The sequence below is a fragment of the Spermophilus citellus genome (genome assembly GCF_964194105.1).
Source record: "Spermophilus citellus genome assembly, chromosome: 11".
Lineage (NCBI taxonomy): Eukaryota > Metazoa > Chordata > Mammalia > Rodentia > Sciuridae > Spermophilus > Spermophilus citellus.
The window spans coordinates 88,874,892-88,896,406 of record NC_138192.1 but is presented as its reverse complement, the minus strand read 5'-3'; the positions used below and the strand labels follow the sequence as shown (position 1 = coordinate 88,896,406).

At 38.3% G+C, this 21,515-nt stretch overlaps 1 protein-coding gene across 2 annotated transcripts in view; it reads right to left on the bottom strand.

The window, feature by feature from the left end:
• The window catches only part of ITGAV (integrin subunit alpha V), a 92,200-nt gene extending 76,711 nt beyond the window's left edge, over nucleotides 1-15,489 (bottom strand). The window contains exons 1-2 of one of the 2 annotated variants that reach the window (XM_081261939.1): nucleotides 14,713-15,489; nucleotides 3,061-3,191 (exon numbers count right to left, since the gene is read on the bottom strand). In XM_081261939.1, coding sequence (XP_081118065.1) covers nucleotides 3,061-3,191; nucleotides 14,713-14,897 — 316 coding nt within the window. In that variant the 5' untranslated portion in view covers nucleotides 14,898-15,489. The remainder of the gene's footprint in view (nucleotides 1-3,060; nucleotides 3,192-14,712) is intronic. The other variant, XM_081261938.1, reaches the window with a different exon arrangement.
• Between the last annotated feature and the right edge of the window lie 6,026 nt (nucleotides 15,490-21,515).

Sequence of the window (21,515 nt, the reverse complement as noted above, 5' to 3'; positions counted from 1 at the left end):
TTCCATTTTTTTATGCTTGCTAAAATATAAACATTATTCAGGAAGCAAAGCTGAAAGTAAGCTTGCCATATTGGATTGAACTCCAGAGGTGGGGGCAGTGTCTAACAGTACATTTCTATTTATGAATTGTTTTTTTCTTAAGGATGCATACATGTATAAAAAATTCTAGAAGGATAAATTGCTGTGATAAGAGACATTGCCTCTGGGTAAGCTAGTTTAAGAATCCTGTTTTTCATCTTATCCCCCTTTGGACAGACTGAAATTTTTATTATCATGTACATATTTTATTTTTTCAAAAAATACAATACGATCTGAAGCCAAATTTCAAAAAACAACAACAAATTTATCTTGAAATATACAAAACTCATGGTATTGAAAACAGAAATATATCAAAACATTTCATCTTATCAAAATTGAACTGCATTTCATTTTATTAATATTCATATTGTATTAGAAGATAAATCCTCTGATCCAGAATATTCTGAATAAGAGGTATTTTTCTATTTGTGTTAAAACTGTGCCTGTTTATAAAACTCTGGAGGTTTTCCAAGTTTTTGTCACATGAAAAAAAAATAGAGTTTAATGTTGATAATTTCAAATGGAAAAGAACCATCGTGACTTGGTTCCTCTTAACAGGATTAATGACTGATCGTCATTTGGCACTCATCCCTCACATGGAATGGAACAGTCTACATCATGATTCCTGTTTCACTGATATAATTCCCAGAAATAATATATTTTTGAACCAGGAGGAAACAACAATATGGAAAAAAATGGATTAATTTTATTCAGGCTTATCTTAAAGCATTCTAATCAAAGCAACAAATCAAAAATCATTAAAAAATTTGTATAAAACCATTACACTAGGACTAGGGATAAGATTTAGTGGTAGATGGAGTGGGGGCAACTATTAGACTAGAAGAAATGTCACATTATTTCTTTGAGGATTCACTAAATTCATACAAATGTAAATATGTCAGCATACACACATACATATACACACATACATGCACTTTCATACATCAATATAAATGTACAAAGAATTATGGATATTTAGTTGCAATGATATAAATTAAAACTTAAATTATGCAATTTTTCTCCTTACTATCACAATCTTGACTCTGAAATTTTTCCCTGAAGATAAAATTATCCTGTTACCAGAAAGACAACATAGGGCTGGGGTTGTGGCTCAGTGGCAGAGTGCTTGCCTTGCGCGTGTGAGGCACTGGGTTCGATCCTCAGCACCACATAAAAAATAAATAAACAAAATAAAGATACCGTGTCCATGTATAACTAAAACAATATATATTAAAAAAAAAAAAAAAGAAAGACAACATACAATTTTCCCAGTGAATTCTGAATAAGAGGGATTTTTGTTTGTTTGTTTTGAGTCACCTAAATCTACTTGAATATAAAAGATTCCTCAGCTGGTTTCTGTAGCACAGCCCAAGGCTTGGAAGAAGTCATGATCAGGGAGCTTAATCTTCCATAATGATCAGTAAGTCATACTTCAATCTGGCCGACAGAGAAATGACAAAAAGCTTTCTGGGCCTATGATCTCCTTGTTCTTAGAAGAAATGCAAAACCACATTAATAGATGTCCCTTAAATTTCTGCACCAACACTATCAATTTAAATTGGAAGACATCTAAAGCAACGAAAATGATATATTTTTTTAATTAATTAATTTATTTTTAATTAGGTATATGTGAGAGCAGAATGCATTTTGATTCATTGTACACAACTGCAGCACAACTTTTAATTTCAGTGGTTATACAGGATGTAGCATCACACCATACATGCAGTCATACATGTACCTAGGGTAATGATGGACATCTCATTCTACCATCTTTCCTGCCCCCATGCACCCTCCCCTTTGCCCAATCATAGTTCCTCCATTTTTCACATGCCTCCCCTCCCCACTTTATGGATCAGCATCCATTTATCAGAGAGAACATTCGGCCTTTGGCTTTGGGGGATTCGCTTATTCACTTAGCATGATATTCTCCAACTCCATCCATTTACCTGCAAATGCTATAATTTCATTCCCTTTTAATACTGAGTAATATTCCATTGTGTGTGTGTGTGTGTGTGTGTGTGTGTATGCGTGTATATATCACAGTTTTTTTATCCATTCATCTATTGAGAGGCATCTAGGTTGCTTACACAGTTTAGCTATTGTGAACTGAACTGCTATAAAGATTGATGTGGCTACGTTACTATAGTATGCTGATTTTAAGTTCTTTGGGTATAGACTGAGGAGTGGGATAGCTGAGTCAAATGGTGGTTCTATTCCAAGTTTTCTAAGTAATATCCATACTGCTTTCCAGATTGATTACACCAATTTGCAATCCCACCAGCAGTGTATGAATGTGCCTTTTCCTATACATCCTCGTCAACACTTATTATTGACTGTATTCTTTTTATTTGTATGTGGTGCTGAGGATCGAACCCAGCGCCGCGCGCATGCCAGGCAAGCACACTACCGCTTGAGCCACATCCCCAGCCCCTATTGTCTGTATTCTTGATAACTGCCATTCTGACTAGCATGATATGAAATCTTAGAGTAGTTTTAATTTACATTTCTCTCATTACTAGAGATGTTGAACATTTTTTCATATATTTCTTGATCAAATGTATATCTTCTTCTGAGAAATGTCTGTCCTTAGCCCATTTATTAATTGGGTTGTTTGTTTTTGTTGTTGTTGTTAAATTTTTTGAGTTCTTTATACATCCTGGATATTAGTGCTCTATCTAATGTGTGTGTGGCAAAAATTTGTTCCAAAACGTAGGCTCTCTCCTCACCTCATTGATTGTTTCTTTTGCTGAGAAGAAGCTTTTTAGTTTGAGTCCAGAAATGATGTAGTTTTAATGCTTTCTTATGCCACAAAATTATGGAGGAAATCATACACAAATTATTTGTTCTTATACAACTATCCCTGAGGGTCTGTGGTGATTATATTCATTACTTTATTAACACAACGAATATTACTTTTAAAAAACATTTAAAAAAAAACAAATAATGTAAATTAAGAGAACAGGCCACAGTATCAACATTTACCTGTTGCATCAAATTCAATTGGTTGGCACCGGCGGCTAGAAGACCAGTCACATTTGAGCACTTGCCCTCCTTCTACAATCCCAGGCTGGGTAGTGTTTGCTTTGGGAGCTCCCACCAGAAGAAACATCCTACTAAAATACAAAAGGGATGGACAATATTTTAATTGACACCAAGCATCAGCAATCTCTTATAATTTATGAGGAGGAATCATTCTCTTGATATTATCCACAACTACTTTTAAAAACTACTCACAGAGGGCATAATTTTCCTTGTTCATTTGGTATTCTCTTACATACATGTACTATTTGGTCTACTTCATCTAAAAAATATCACATGATAACTTCAGGGCTACATTCATTTAAAAATGCACATTGGTCAAATTATATACTTTAAATATGTACAAATTATTGTATGTCACATATCTCTACCTAAAGTCAAGGAAGTTTTATGTCAATTTATGTGATCTGATATTCATTTTTTGAATTTAAATGTAATTTTAATGGTATATAAAAATTGTGTATATTTATGAGGCACTGTGATACATTTTGATACAAGTATACTTTATGTAATATTTAAATCAGAGTGAACATATTTATCTCCACAAGCATTTTATCATTTCTGTTAGGTGAAAACATGCACATTTCTTTCTTCTAGCTTTTTGAAGTATAGAGTACACTGTTATCTATAGTCACCCTACAGTGCAACAGAACACCAGAACTTCCTACACCTAATTGTAATTTAGTGCCCTGTTATGTACTTTCTATATTTTGCAGAGCAAAATAAATAAGTCTACATAGACTATTACAAAGTATGATAATTATAAATATTACCATTTTTCCATTTTAAAAAATTATCTTTGTTTAGAACTATTGTATCTCGATCCTTTCATTTAATGGTGACTGAAAAATTTCTCTTCACAAGAGTAATCTAGTGGCTTTCTGGTCAAAGATTATGTATGACTACTATTTCATTTTTTATTAGCATAAAATAAATTGAAGACAAAATAATCAGTAGCCAAAAATCTTAAGTATAAGAAAATGCTGTCTTTTGTTGTGCTTTATTCATTCAAAAAAGGTGTGAATTGAGCATCTCCTCTACATAAAGGCAGTGCAGAACTAGGGACACCTGCTTTCAGTGGGGTGCACATTCCCCTGGAGGCAAGAAACTAGCCAACAAAGAAACAAATTACTCATATTATAATGAAGAGAACCAACAATTGGCCAAGAAAGATTATTGGGAATAGGGAGAGGAGATCTTCAGATAAAGGAAGGTTCTTTCTAAGGGATGAAGGAGAGCAGAGTTCCTTTAGATGGACAGGAATTTTCTCTAGGGAAGCTGTCTTTAAAGAATGGGGAAGAGAAGCCTCCTTAAGAAAAAGCAGTCAGGGAAATGATCTTCCAGAAACTCACAATAAATTGAGGTAAACAACCGGCTGGGGTTGTGACTCAGTGGCAGAGCGCTCGCCTAGCACATGCCAGGTCCTGGATTCCATCCTCAGCACCACATAAAAATAAATAAAGGTATTGTGTCCAACTACAACTAAAAAGTAAAATGTTTTTTTTTTTTTTTTTAATGGGTAAACAAGATTCTAAAGTGGGCCTTCAGGAGCATCGGAGTGAGGGAAGAGCAGAGAAGAAATGTGGGATGAGGGAGTGGGAGGAAGTGGTTAATGGGGGAACCCCAAGCAAGACAGAAAGATCCCAGGCAGGAAAGAATTTAGTCTGCAGGAGTTACAGGAGAAAAGGTGTGGCTGGAGTGAGAGCAAGCTGGGAGTGGCACAGAAAAACAGTTTGGGAGTCTGGCACAAGTCATTTGCAACCTTTAGAAAACTAAATTTCATGCCCTTTGGGGAAAGCATTAGGAAGGGAATACAGCGAGGTATGGTGGTACACTCTGGTAATCCCAGCTACTCTGAAGGCTGAGGCAAGAGATCACAAGTTTGAGGTCCAACCTGTGGCTATGTAGGGAGACCCTGTCTCCAAAAAAAAGAAAAGAAAAAGAAAGAGAAGAATAATATGGGCACAGTGGCACACGCCTATAATCCCAGAGGCTCAGGAGGATCTCAAGTTCAAAGCCAGCCTCAGCAAAAGCAAGGGCCTAAGCAACTCTGTGAGACCCTGTCTCTAAATAAAATACAAAATAGGGCTGGGGATGTGGCTCAGTGGTCGAATGCTCCCCAAGTTCAATCCCCAGTACCAAAAATAAAGAGAAAAATAGAACAAGGAAAGCAAGAGATCTGCAACAGTGCCGGGAGGTGACAGTGACCTGCAGTAGGAAGGTGGGTGGAGAGAGGAAGGTGGGCAGATTGAAGAAATCTGCAGTAGAATAAACAGGGAGAGTTGGTGGCTCTGAAGATGGAAGAAAGGGATATTTCTTGCATGCATGGATTCGAGGGAAGCTTATAGAGTCTAGGAGTGGAAGGCAGATTAAGTATTTACAGGAACTCATGAATTTAGCTCAGTATGTCAACTTGAGATGTCTGAGACACCTAATTGGTAGCCTGGAGCTCTGAGGAAAGCTCTGCCTGAGAAATAGTGTGCTGAGAGTATCAGATCATAAAACAGATGAGTTCACCCCCGGAGGAGCTTTAAAGAGAAGTCATCCTAGGAGAACACTTTTCCAAAGAGGAACTACTCTCAGGAATTCACAGGAGAAAGAGGATACAGTGGAGACTCTCAGTCTTCTAAAGAAACTGATTGAGATGCAGAGGAAGAAAAAACAGGATATGGGTAGACACAGCACTAAGTAAATGCTATGTCATTATCATTCATTTCCTTAAATGCTGAGTATATTTACAATTGTTTTCCCCTTTTGTGAAATTATGAGCAAACCTATATTTTAAATGTGAAATGCACTAATTTTAATTTTCTTAAGTTCAATTTCAATTTCATTTATTCTGGGCAGGAGCTACTGAATTTCATCTAGACTAGACAAATAACTGGCTGTGTGAATTACTAGTTATAAGCATCTTCCTGTCTGACACTTATCTTGAAACCTGCAAATTGAAAATAAAAATGAAACTCACAAGCAAACCACGCCCTATTTAATAAAGCTTTATGCAGTCAAATTTGGCATCAATAATACACCAATGCTGGGTCTCTTCCATTATAACAAAATAATTCTGGTTAGGAAATCAACTTAGTTTTCATTCAGTAAGAATCTTTCATAAGTAAAAAAAATTAGGATTGAGTAAATGAACTGCCACCTACTCCTACTCCTGACCCTTACCCCCCACATGCATACCACAACCCCCTATTCTTTTCCTAGAGCAGAGCTGATTTACATAGCCAAATTACATATGTATGTGAATTTACATTTATGTAAATATATAAATTACATGTATAATGTTCTTTTCTTTCAGTAGGTTAAAACTTTGACCACAGGGCTGGTGATGTAGCTCAGTAAGAGAGTACTTGCCTAGCATGAAAGTCTAGTGCTAGTTATAGCTCCACCACCATTAAAGAAAAAATGATCACAAAAATCACAAAACTGTCCATCATTTGAATTAAATATTTTTTTTCCTGTATATCTTGAGGAAAAATAACATTTCACACAAGTGTGCATTTCAAGGGCTATACCTTGAAAAGGGATTGGGTCATTTATGCAGTAGTCCTAAGAAGGGTAATACACAGGTATGGACATGTTTTGAGTGTTGTGGACCATACCAGGCTCCAGGAAGTTAGGACTAGTTTACAGAATCTGCCTTGACACCTACATTCAAATTCATTTCTAGATTGGTATCAATTATCACTTTAAAGAACCATTTATGTTTTGTCAAAACTATTGTTCCCACCTTATGATAAATTGCTTCTTCGAATATAGGGGGCTCTAATTCACCCTTATGCCTGCCACATATATAAGTTCATAATGGAGTAATAAGCAAATTTAATAATTATAGTTCTCAAACTAATCACATATTTTTAAAAAGTAATTTTCCAGTATGCTCTCTCTAATATCCCTAGGATGTAGAAACCATCCTCTACTAAATGTCCAACCATTTAATTATCCTTAAAACAATTTCCCTATTCAAAAATTTTATTCAAAGACAGATACAGTGGTGGGAGCAGTGACACATGTCTGTAATCCCAGCAGCTCAGGAGGCTGAGGCAGGAGGATCAAGAGTTCAAAGCCAGCTTCAGCAAAAGCAAGGTGCTAAGCAACTCAATGATACCCTAAATAAAATATAAAATAGGGCTGGAGATTTGGCTCAGTGGTGAAGTACCCCTGAGTTCAATCCCTGGTACACCGCCCCTGCCCCCCCCAAAAAAGACAGGTATGGTGATGCACGCCCATAATCCCAGCAACTCAGAGGGCTAAGCCAAGAGGATGAAAGTTGGAGGCCAGTCTCAGCAATTTAGCAAGGTCCTAAGCAATTTAAGAGACCTTATCTCAAAATAAAAAATAGAAAAATCACTGGGGGATGTAGCACAGTGGTAAAGCACCCCAGGTTCAATTCCCAGTACCCAAAACCAAAAAAAAAAACTAAACTTTATTCAATTTTGGACTCTAGATATCTTCTTTACTTGGCACCATGAGACAGAAAGAGCTGGGATGATTTTAAGCCTTCAGCAAAGACAGAAGAAAGGACGCAGTAGGAGAGTCCTCGGAATGAAAACAGCACTGTGTTGGCAGCACATAGCTTGAGTTCCTTGAATAAGACTACAAACAAGGCTGCCGCTTTTCATCAGACCATTTGCACATTATAAGCATGAAATGACAGTAATTAGATGTACTAATATGGATGCTCACCCAGCTTTCCTAAACATACCTTCATGTGTAGTCTTGTATATTGATGAAATACACAAAAAATAGTAGAATAATATAAAAGGAATACCTAAATGCTAGCCTACTAGAAGAAAAAAGCTAAAGATACTTTAATTACTTTTAAGATATTTAAGCATTTTTTAAAAGAGAGAAACAGAGAGATGGAGAAAGAAAGACTACCTTAGACATATGTTAAAGTCTTAAGAGAGAGCTTTGTAGTGAAAAAAATAAATATTTGCATAGAATAAAACATATAGAATGGTAAAAGATGTTATCTGAGAAAATTAAGGAATAGAAAAAGCAATACATGTTGCAAAAATGAAAAGCCTGTTTATGAAATGCTTTATTTTTAAAAAAATCAAGTAAGTTTAAAGTTCATCTAAGAATGTGTAATATATGGCTATAACAGCTGAATTCAGTTGAGAGAGGTAACAAACCAGAAAAAAAATGTTCATACTATAAGCAGCACAGTCTGATGGAACGTTTGGCATTAAAAGCTATAAATACTGCAAATCAATTGAAGAAGTCACTTTAAATCTCTGAGTCCCTGGTTCCCTGTTCCAGTGAATGTAAATAACAATGTCCACTACAATTATTTATAAGAAAAATTTTCTAAAGGTGAATAGCAGACAACTGCAAACTTAGACAATCCAAAAACATCCTAAAAATACAAGATGATGGCATCGGAACTATCAATGACAATTAATACAATTAATAAACTATTCCCTAACAAAGTAGAAAATATAAAACTAAAAATATGTTTCGAAAAGCCAGTTTTCTCAAAGGGCTATTGAGTCCAGTAACTCAAATGAATGAAAAACTGATAAAGGATAGAAAATTTAGCTTACAACATTTTTCTGACAAAGCAGACAGGTTGAGTGTATGCACAGAGTTCCAGAAAGCTAACAAGAGATTTCACTGATGAACAATGAAATCATCATTCTATGGCTATATACAGTTATTCATCTATGGCTGAATAACAACTTTAATTCATGTCTTCAACTTTTTCCTGACAGACTCCATCTCTCTCCAAAAAATTTGCCCAAGAATAATATCAGGATCCCCGTCTGCACCATTCTTTTGCCATGACTGGATTCCTAAGCTTTAAGTGACTCCTTAGGACTCCAAAATTAAAGTTTATATCCCCAGGGTATGTTATTAATAACATGCCAAGAACTGCTCAAAGATAAGGGGGGAAAGTATAGCAAGGGAGAGAGTGTGGGGAAGAATGAGCAGGAGGAGGGAGACAGGAGGAAAGGAACAAAAGAGGACAAGAGAAGAGAAGGGAAAAAGGGGAGGGAAGAGGTGTAAGAAGTAGAAAAAGAAGTGAGAGACAGACAGCAGGATCCGAAAACCAACCAGGAAGATGGCCTTTGGATGCACTTCCCATCCAAGGAGCACTTGAAGGGCAGTTGCTTCAGGGAATGTGACCCTGGCTACCAAGGGAGGGCAACCTGCCAAACCAGGACAAGGACATTTTTCAAGCCCTCCAAATGAACTAAGTTATTTGGCTGCTTTCAGCACTGACCTTTTCAAGATAAAACATGTTTTAATATATTTAGCTCCTTTCTGAGGTGACCAATGAGACTTCACCAAAAGGAATTTTGGGGAAAATATATCATACATGCATGTACAAAGCAATGTAGATAAAGTAGTGCTGAATGTTATCTCACAGCTATAATTCCAGTTTCAGATTTACCTTTATTTAAAAAATATACTAGAATCAGCAATTGTATGATGTAAAACAGAAACAGTAACTGAAAATCCCATAGATTTTTCCTTTCTCTAATGTCCTATGAACCTGTGGTCTTAATCAGGAGTAATCTACCTAGGATTTGCTTTCTAAGTAATAAAGACTGTAGCCCCCACATAGGTGCTATTTATGATGAAAAAAAAAAAATCAGCCAGCAAAGCCAAAGCCACACTGAAGTTTATGAACTGAAGTCATTTTTTAAAGTGTCGTGACAATGTTTACAATGGTAAAGGGAGAAATGAAATGAGAAGTTTTAAGAAGTGCACACAGATTGAGGCAGACCACAATGGCCTTATCTGGGTTGACAAGTCTGGACTCCTCTGGCAATGCAAGCACATTTGAAGGAACCTGAGTGGCAGAAGAACTTTAGGATCCAAATGGATGTTTCTGAAATATAAAACTAAAAGAAACATATACAATGTCTGATACATCCCCAAGAGCCACATGATGGTCAGAGGGAGAAGGGACGACTTGAGCACCAGGGGCCACACCTGTGATGACTAGGGCCGAGATAAAAAAGGCAGTAACAGAAGTGGAAAGCGGAGAGGGACACCAGGAAACCTTAACGGAGGAGGGACTTCTGAGACCTTCTGCTGGTGACTAAGCACTGACTAACGCTGGAGGAGTGCAGTAGGAGAGAAAAAGGAAAATAGAAAATGAGAGGGAGGAATATGAAATTATTTCCAGGGCAACAGTGAAAATGATGGCACCACTAATAGAAGCAGAGATACCACGGAGATCTCTTGGTAAAAAGGAGCTCACATTTAGTCAGAATGAATTAAGATGGGCTCATCAAGGAGAAATGAGCCACAATCCACTGGAATATCACAACTGAGCTCTGCTTTTAGATCTGAGATGCAACCAGGGCAGCAGTTTTGTTTTAAAACTTTCCAGGTATTGCCATGTCAGGACTTCCAGAGGTTTAAAAGTAAATTCTCCTTCCATAAAATACTCATCCATCCCTTGTCCTGCAATACACAGTAACTATAAAAAAGAGCCATTTGTTTCTTTTTAAAAAAAAAATATTTTTTTTAGTTGTAGATGGACATAATACCTTTATTTTGTTTTATTTATTTTTATGTGGTGCTGAGGATCAAACGTTCAAGGCAAGCGCTCCACCACTGAGCCACAACCCCAGCCCAAATCCATTTGTTTCTAATGAGGAAAAAACCAAAAATTTGAATTTAGTGCTATATAGCACTATTTGTGTATGTGTGTGTGTGTGTGTGTGTATAATGTACAACACCATTTATATATGTATGTATACATATATATATATGTATACGTACACACATATATTTAAAATGAGAACTTTATATACTACTTGGAGAATGAATATGTGTACAATATGTAGATATGTATGTAAAATGAGACCCTTATGACATACTACTTTGAGAATACATAAGGAAATTGCTTTCTTTAAAACTTCATCATGTGGGGCTGGGCTTGTAGCTCAGTAGTGGAGTACTTGACTACCATGTGTGAGGCGCTGGGTTCAATCCTCAGCACCACATAAACATGAGGATATTGTGTCTACCTAACACTACAAAAATAAATATTAAAAAAAAAATCATTATGTGGAGCCAGGCACAGTGGCACAAACCTGTAATCCCAACAACCTGGGAGCCTGAGGCAGGAGGATCAAAAGTTTAAGGCCAGTCTCAGCAACTTAGCACAGCCCTAAGCAACCTGAGGACACCCTGTCTTAAAATAAAAAATTAAAAGGGTTGGAGAAAGAGCTCAGTGGCAAACCCTTCCTGGGCTCAATTGTCATTAAGGGGGGGGGGGGGAGGGGGAAATCATTATTTGTGGAAAAAGTTGGGTGGTGGAGAGCAGTAAGCTGGAGATGTAGTGCAGTAGTAGAGATCTTGCCTAGCATTCATAGAACCCTGGATTTGATCCCCAGCAGGCAGGGATTGGAGAGAGGTAGGAGGGTGTACACGACAGGATGCAGTATTTGAAGACATAAAGCAAGTGGGATTTGAATTACACAGGCTATCTTTTGCTCCTTCCTTATCCGTACCCCACACCAAGCTGCTCAAATAACTTAAGACTAAACTCTTGGCTTCTATTTCCCTGTCTATATGAACTAGTTCATGGCCTTTCCCCTACTTCCCCTGGTGGTTTGTACTGAAATAAGATATAAGTAAAAGCGCTTTGCAAATTGTAAAATAGATTCACCAATGTAAAATATCATTATAGTACTTCAAACCTAGTATTCAGCTTTTAATTTCTCCAATTATTCTGCACACACACACACACACACACACACAAAAACAGGATTGGACTGGGGTTGTGTACCTCAGTGGTAAAGTGCTCGCCTTGCACATGAGAGGCACTGGGTTCAATCCCCAGCACCACATAAAAATAAAATAAAGGTATCGTGTCCATCTACAACTAAAAAAATATTAAAAAAAAAAAGAAAAACAGGATTAAGTTCTTGGCCTTAATCTGATCTTTCAATTTTATGTAAATATAACAACATTGTATCCATAAGTCAATGCGTACAAAAAGAAAACTATGCAATGCTAATATTTTATTGATCATGATTTTTAAAAACTATTTTTAGAAATTCCAACTTCAAACCTAAGACTCATCTATGGAGCAATATTTTGAGTAGCAACCTTAACATTTCTGCTTAGTACTTCATTTTCCCTTCTCTTTAATAAACATTGGCCCACAACAACAATATGGAGATAATTCAATAATAATTTTTCTACTACTTGTGTATCTTAGTTCATCTTTATCTTAGTTTAAAAAATAAGAAGAAATAAAAATAAGGTATAAAACAGTTCTATAGCTTGCATAAGATATTTGGACACTTTAAACTATAAGGGGCAGCAGTAAACTTCATAACTGTTGCTTGCTAATTCTTCCTCCTATGCAGGAAAGAAATTCCTTAAATAGCAAACACCTTTTATTATGTGTTTTTCCCTCTTATTAGTTTATGATAACACCAAATAACAATAATAAATCCAACTAGCAATATAGTAAATGACATCCCATGTACCTTGGATTCAATGCTTATTAAATTTAAAAGTGTGTTTCTACAAAATTAAGCATAATTTTAAAATTAATCTGTGTTTAATCTGAAAAGATAAGTAGAAACCTTTGTTTATATATTTTATTTTTTAAAAAACTTCAAAGGTTTCCATTTGCTTCATTTTTTAATTTAATTTTAATACTAGGGTTTCCTACTGTACTAGTAACAAAGTTGCTGATGAATACTTTAAAATATTACATGAACTTAAACCCTATTTCAATTTTAGGTTACCATTAAAGGCCAACAGGTGAGATTATATAAACATATGAGGTCATATAGATGTATGAAGTCCTAGTATATTCAATGATCATAATGACTGGCCAAAGATTAGCCACGTGCCTTGCAACAGCAAATATCATCAATAATAAATATTACTGTGTTTTCCATGATAATAATACTTAAAAGTGTGTCATCTTGTCAAGTATCCCTACACTGAACTCAAGGAAATAGTTGCAGAATATCTGCAAAACTCTCCATCAGTTTTGAAGTATTTAAATGCTTGCTTTTCACAAAAGACACATTATACATTTAATTATCAGAAATTCTAAACAAATTAAATCTAAAGGTGCATCCTTAGAAGCAACTGAAATGTATTATACTGTCAAAGGATATGTACTTTAAAATATCTGTGAACAAAAATTTTTAAATGGTAAGACTAGCTAAAATGATGAAATCAAGAAGTAGCACACTGATAGAGTGTATTCTTAGCATATATGAGGCCCTTTCATCTAATCTCTGGTATTCCCTCCTCCCCTAAAAAACACTACATAGAATGTGAAGTTGTAAATGCTATCTTAAGTTATTATCATTTTTACCACTTTGGAAAAATCTGTGCTCAGGTCATACAAGAACCACTGTGACTGGAAATGACAAACAAATCTAAGTCTGCTACATGAAACAATGCCTAGTTTCCACTAACTGCATCCAATCTAAGTATTGTTGCAAAAGTTGTTATCAAAATGAATGATACTCAGTAACATTCAGAAAAAAAAATGACAAGAACAAATCCTAAAGAATATCCTAACAGTCATAGAAAAATATGTAGACCACCCTCAAATTAGGCATGAATGTATTGGGAAAATGGTCTTAAGTACTGACCATCCAAATTATCCTGTACCTTCCTCCTAACCTCCCAAAAAAGGATACCTAACAGAGAAAACGTAGAAACAAAAATATGTTAAAACTTCTAAAAACTTAGATCCGAATGTACAGTATCCCTCTTGAAAAGATTTAAACACCATAACTTATGCAGTGAACACTCGTTAAATCAGTATTTCTAAGGCTAAAATGGGAGTGGAGTGGGGGTGAGAATGATGTCAGTGTTCAGTAGAGTCAGAGACAATCTGCAATCCAATAATGAATATATAACTGTTTCAAATCCTGAGGGTCCTTGCAAAGCGGAACGCTGCCAATTTGAAAACATAACTGAATTGCAAAAATAATGCAGCATTCAAGTGACCTGCAGCGAGTGAAAACTCAGCAAACACTCTTGTTCTTTCTGAACAATGACCTAAATAGTGAATCACTATAAAAAGCGCAGATGACACATTCAATTCATCTGTTCAACTCAAATGCTCAAATGTCTGACAGTCCCAAAGATAAGACACAATGAATTTAATACAACAATATGGTCACTTTAGTCATCAGAATGTCTGGAAAAGGAGTGAGAAGAAACAGAATCAGACTAAGAGGCGGAAAAAGTGGGGGAGGGAGAAAAGAATGAGTGTTAAATCTGTGAAGCAGAAAAGGGCTAACTGGTACAGGAGAAAAAGAAGTTGGGAGATGAAATTAACCAAAACAGAAGCTGGGCGAAGTCCGGCAGGACCAGTCTTTGTTGATTTCCCACTTTTCCTAAATTTTAAGAACAGATCTGCTTCAAAGCTCTCTCTCCTTCTGCCCCCAACCAATTTTAAGAGATGGAACTGGGTGTCGATCGTTCTCCCACTCCGGATATAAGCCACCCCGGAGTTGGTACGGTTGGAACACACAGACGCCGGGATCCTCGGGGGAGATCAGCCCGAGGGTGGGGAAACGCAGGGTGGGTGCGCGGTGGGGGAGGGGGTGGGCTCGCGTTCCAAGTGCCGCCACTTACGAAGACGCGCTGGGCACGAAGAAATCTACCGCGAAGCCGAAGTAACTTCCCTCCGGGCCAGAGTACTCGGCGGGACTGTCCACATCTAGGTTGAAGGCGCCGCAGAGAGGCAGAAGGAGTCCGGAGACGAGAAGCAGGAGGCGGCGGGAGCGAAGGTGCAGCCGCCTTCGCACGGGAGAATCCATAGCCAAAGTGCGCCCGGGACGCCGAGCCCAGAGCGGCGGCCGCCCCTCCCGGGGCGCACGGTGCCAGCGGCCCGCCGCCTGCGCGCGCCCAAACTTGTCGGCCGCTCTCTTCCCAGCTAGCCAGGGACAGCTCTGGGAGAGGCAGGGGGGGCTGTTTCCAAGTGGCTGCCCTGGAAGTGGGGCGCAGGGTGCGCGGGGCGGGGGCGGCAGCACGAGTGCCCCTCGCCTCCTCTGAGCTCGGCTCAACGCAGCGTCACGGGCTGGGGACTGCCAGGGTGAGCGCCGCACCTCGGGCCTGAGAGCTGCGGCGGGCAGGGGGAGGAGGCAGGGCAGGAGGAGGAGCCGGCTAGGGAGGCCGAGCAGCCCAGCCCCGGGAGGAAGTTGGAGGGGAAGAGTCGTTCTCCGACTGGAGAGAGCCAAAAGCACTTCCGTGCGCGCTGTCGCAGCCTGTCCCAAGAGCGGGGCTCCCGTGCCGTCTCAATCCCTTAGAGCCCGGGTTAGCGGCAGTACTCCTTGACGATGGCCTCAAACCGAGAACGCAGAGTTGAGGTCAAGTGATGGTCAAGTGTTCTCCCGCGTTCACAGGAGTGGCAAGGCACCCCACGTCCCCCGGTCGTGCCAGGAACTTCCCTACGACTTTTAAGAATGCTGAAAGCTTTATCCGCTTCTCGTATTTCTACTACTTAGCCTGGCAGACTCTCACCAGCGAAACTATAATTATTTGTCGTTTTCCTCCCCATTCCATCCCACACACAAACACTGAACATAATTATAAAGTTCCAGAGTGCTAGCACAGCCTCTCACAAGCGAGGTGTGTTAAAACGGAATTGCAGTGGCTGACAAAAAGATTGGTGAGGCAGAGAATCGGTAGTAATCGTTTTAAAGCAAATCAAAATAGTCGAATTCCCGGTTTGTTAGTTGAAATTGTATAATTTCAGGAAACTGATTCGATGACTTTGGATAGACATACTTTGAGAGCTGGAGGAAGGAATATGCACCACAGAAACAAAGGCCCCTGGTAGTTCCCTTGCTGTTGGCAACACTGGACTGAGAGACTTCTGCAGGACAAAAACCCTGACATTTTTCTTTATACTCCCAGTTGCTACCACCTTGCCAAGCAAATAATAAACAATAAAATGGCGCATCAGTGAATGAATGGCAGATAAAATGATGAGTAAATTTTGCTCAGAGAAGTGACTTTCCCATGTTGTGCATCACTTGTTAAAGAATTTGATGAAAATGATAAAATATAAATAGGTTATGTGGACCTGATTTTACAAGTACTGGAACAGTAATTTCAAAGTTTTCCCTAGTGACTATTAAAACTCAATCATGGATCAGGTGCGGGGGCATGCTGCATCCCTGCAATCTCAGCACTTGAGAGGCTGAGATTGGAAGATCCCTTAAACTCAGGAGTTCAAAATCAGGCTGAACAGCACAAGGAGACCCTATGTCTGAAACAAATAAACAAAAATCCTCAATCTCAATCATAATATGCATTAAGCTAATAACCAGTACATAATATATATGTATCTCCCAATTTGAAGTTTAAACATTACATTAAGTATCTTCATTTTTAAATTTTACAAAAAGATATGCAGCAAAGTATTTGGTATCTTATACATCTTTCTCTTCAGTGTTTCCTAATACATCCAAGAGTCCATGAATATGTACACCTAAACTCTGGGATCTTTTATACCTTAAAAATCTGAGAGGCTATCCACATGGAGGTCCATCCAGCTAGGGAAGGCAGAAGAGTTTAAAGTGAAGCTAGCTGGGACCCATGTGGCAGTGTGCCTGTAATCCCAGTAACTCAGGAGGCTGAAGAGGGAGGATTATAAATTCAAGGCAGGAGATTACAAATTCTCAGCAATTTAGCAAGATCCTATTTCAAAATAAAATATAAAAAGGGTTGGAAACTGGGTGTGATGGTGCATGCCTGTAATTCCAGCAGTTTGGAAGGCTGAGGCAGAAAGATTAAAAGTACAAAGCCCAACCACAGCAATTTAGTGAGGTCCTAAGCAACTCAGCACGACCCTGTCTCTAAATAAAATATAAAAAGGGCTGAGGATGTGGATGTTAAGCACCCCAGGGTTCAATTCCTGGTACCAAAAGAGAAAGGGTTGGGAATGTAACTCAGTGGAAAAGTCCCCAGTAACACACATACACACACACACACACACACACCTGGCAAATTAGAATGTGGGTAGACCCAGTAAGCTTCCTTTTCCTCAATTTTTTTTTTTTTTTTTTTTTTTTTTTTTTTTTTTTTTTTTTGTACCAGGGCCTGAACTCTGGAGCACATTACCACTGAGCTGCATCCCCATCCCTTTTAACTTTTTATTTTGAAACAGGGTCTCACAAAAGTTGCTGAGGCTAACCTCAAACTTGTGATCCTCCTGCCTCGGCCTCCCAGTCACTGGGAGTACAGGGCACCACTGTGCCCAGCTCTCCTCTTCAACTCTTGATTCTAGGGTAGAAGTCCAACAAACTAGGAAAACATGAGGACCAGGGAAAGGGAGGAACAAGGGAATGGTGATACAATGTGCCCACCAAAACTTAAGGGAATAACACATCCTCAACTAGGCCTGCAAAATGCTACTAAAAGCAATTATTCTTTATGACTTTATTTCAAATTAAAGGCCTTGCAAGTCAAGCATTTTGTATTAGAAGAAGAGGAGGAGGAGGAGGAGGAGGAGGAGGAGGAGGAGGAGGAAACAACACGCATTTATATTAGGAGACAATGAAATAGACTAACCCTCATCAACGAACCTGGGGTTATAAAGGCAGGCATCTTTGTGTGACCATGCTTGAGCAGTCATCCACACAAGTGCCTTGCAAAATGTATTATAGAGCATATCAATTCAGCCAGCACTTATTCAAAGTCCACATTGTGCTGGGTACTTTGTGCATGGACAAGGAAAAAATATGTTTTGTTCTAAGGGGGGAAAAAGCAGTGCCCCACCTCCACCCATACAGCTCTACTCTGAAATACATACACTGCCACAAGTTTCCATCTTAAAAGGAGAAGTGCCTAAGATAGCTACATTAATACTGACTGCTCTTTTTACAGAGGAAATAAATATTTAGGTAATAAAAAAAAATTTGGTTTTGAATGTTACCCTCTGCCTGTCTGTCCTTTAAAATTTTTGGTTTTGAATGTTACCCTCTACCTGTCCTTTAAAATCTGCTGTCCTTTAAAATCTTGTGTAAATTCAAGTGTCTAGGTTCAATGTTTGGCTTCACCAAGTTCTAGCTGTGTGACCCTAGGAAAATCAATCCAACCATTCCGTCCCTCAATTTTCTTATCTAAAATGGAAATAATAATTGTACCTATCTATTAGAATTGAGCAGTATTCGTTGCCACTAATACTCGGTACAGTAATAATAGTTAATCTGGATGATTGTTATTACACTGTATTAGTACTCCTACTATTTAGCCAATGCTTCCTTTAATGACCATAATCAAACTGAGGCTCCATTTGGCTTTCCTATGTATACAAAGGAGCTCAGTTCAGTTATACCAAGATAATCTTAGAGAAATTTCAAACTTTTATTTCCTAAATAATAGCAAGGGAAATTGAGCTATAACGCACAGAAACATTTCTGAAATGCCTATCCACCACCCTGCATTTCTGCAGAACCTTTAATTCATGAACCCAGTCCTAGAGTTTGTATTGCTTTCTTTGTTGAACTCTCTCCTGCCTCTCCACTCCCAAATATTTATTAGGAAATTGGCATGGCCTCTCTCTCTGCACCTCTAGCACCAGTGCTTCCTTTTCCCTACCTGGTATGTATCAGAAAACATCCCAACCAGTATCATGATCCTTAGATGAGTGGTAAACAAGAAAAGGCAGGCAGGAAACCTGTCTCCTTTCTGGACCTTTTCCCTAAACTACCCATCTGAGTACCTGTCCTTGATTCACTGCATTTCTCATGCCCTGGGTGAGCTTATTTATTATTGAGCTCTCAACTATCACTTCTTAACACTCTAGCTCACAAAAGAGCTTTAGCTGTATTAAAATATCTACCGTTTTTCCAGAGCACCATCTTTGTTCACAGAACTCCATCTTCCTGGAAAACATTAGCCTCCCTCTTTAACCACTTCCTTCAGCCCCATCCTCCTGTCACATACAAACCTACACACTCTCCTCCACCTGGCTAGTTCCTGCTCTTCTTTCTAGACTCACATCAGACATCCTCACGTCCTCCAGAAAGGTTTCTCTGTGTTATCTTTCTATCCTTTGCGCTCCACCTGGGGCCTTAGGAATTACTTCCATTGTCCAGAGACTTAATAACTAACATTTCCATTTAACTGTTCACTTTATGTTGGGCATTGTGCTAAGCAATCTTTGTATATATCAAGGTACTTTTAGTCACAAGCCTTATCAGGTAAGTTCTATTAGTATTCTCGATTTAAAGATGAAGAAATTGATTACTTAAAAGATGAAATAATTTTCCAAAATCACAAAGCTAGTGTGGCATAAATCTTCATAATATCAAAATATATAATGTAACAGTACAAGAATGAACAAAGAAAAAGAAGGACAATATATTTAAAGTAATCTGAGAATTTACTTAACAAAGTCTCCTTTCCCTAAATCTAACTGATCCCCCACCACCAACAACAACTGAGGGTTAAACCCAGGGGTGCTTTGCCACTGTGCTATATTCCCTGCCCTTTTTATTTATTTTATTTTGAGATAGAGTCTTGTTAAGTTGCCCAGGCTGGCCTTTAACTTGCCTCAGGCTCCTGGGTCACTGGAACTACAGGAGTTTACCACCTCACCCAACTTTATTTGAAATTTTTATAGCATATATATATATATATATTTTTTTTTTTTTGTCTATAAGAGGTCTTAATGAACTGGGCACAGTGGCACATGCCTATAATCTCAACAGCTCAGAAGGCTGAGGAAGGAGGATTGTGAATTCAAAGCCTATCTCAAGAATTTATCAAGGTCTAAGCAACTTAGTGAGACCCTATCTTTAAATAAAATATAATGAAGGTCTTCGGGATATGGCTCATTGGTTGAGTGCTTCTGGGTTCAATCCCCAGTACAGGGGGAAAAAAAGTCTTAATCAAATTTTGTCATTGGTTGCATTCATCAAAATAAGTTCTAAGTGCCATGTTTGTCCAAGAAGTTATGAAAGTAGACCTGGATCAATGTTTTTATTTAAGACTAAAAATGATAGGTTTTTTGTTGTTGTTGTTTTGTTTTGGTTTGGTTTTGGTTTTTTGGTACTGGGGATTGAGCCCAGTGATGATTTAATCACTGATCCACATCCCCAGTCCTTTTTATCTTTTATTTTGAGATAGAGTCTTACTAAGTTACTTGGGGCTTCACTAATTTGCTGAGTCTGGCTTTGAATTTTGATCCTCCTGCCTCAGCCTCCTGAGCTGCTGGGATTACAGGCATGCATTTCTGTACCCAATTAAAAATGGTTTTAATTTATCAAAGTACTGCTATCAAGAAAGAAGATATGAGTTCCAGGCCCTGTGTTCAATCCAAAGTGACACAAGAAAAAGAAGAAAATACACATTAAAACTTATTGTTTCTATTAGAATCAAACTTCTGTTCTAAATAGACAGCCATATTTCTTCCTATATATGCACATTTATGAAGTGTTTTCCTTGGAGTTCTATTGCCCTAAGAGTTCTTTTTCAAACAATCTCTCAGGGTTTGGTTAAGTTATTGTTCCTGGAGGTTTAAAGTGGAGTATTGAAATTCTTCCTTAGGGAGCTGTAGCTGTGGCTCAGCGGTAGCATATTTGACTGGCATGTGTGAGGCACTGGGTTTGATTCTCAGCACCACATATAAATAAATAAATAAATAAACAAACAAATAAATAAACAAACAAATAAATAAAGGTCTATCAACAACTAAAAAAATACTTAAAAAAATTTTTTAAAAAGAAATTATTTTTCAGTCCTACAGTAGTACTATGTCTAATGTTAGGACAATTTTACCCCAGCATGGAAGCAGAAGTACAGCAAGTCAAAGACAGTATTTAGATGACATTTATTGTAAGCAAGGGTGTGGGGGGCCACCTCTGAGCTATTTGCATAGCCTCTACTTGGCCTTGAAGCCAAGGAGATTTCTGTCTGGTTATGTCTTATTATGCAAAGTACATGACCTCAGTCTTTGCTGGGCTATAGAGGATGCTTTGTAGTAGCTGTGGAGTTTGGTGTTACCCATTGGGCTTGGGCAGCCCACCCCTTGCCTTATTTGGTGAAGAATATTCTATAGAAAAGATTTTTGTGTAACCCCCATATAAATATAAAAAACACGGGCTCACTCTCTCCTTCCAGTGTAGAAGCAAGACTCTTAAGGTCACAGACCCATCATGCCCTCGCATTTCAAAATTATTTCTGTGTTGTGTGATTTTTCGCCAGCTCACTACTCACAGGGGAACGCGGTATATCTTACCTGAGTGGGCCACAGGTGAGACAAGGGAAAAGAAAAAGAAAGTGAGATACACCCTGGAGACTGGGGTGGGCAGATTGACAAGGGATGGAAATGCACTGACAGAATTTGGCTTTGGATTTTTGTTAGGGTAGAGGTTACTAACTTGCAGTGGCATGAAACCTTGGAGTAGCAGGTAACTATGCCTCTT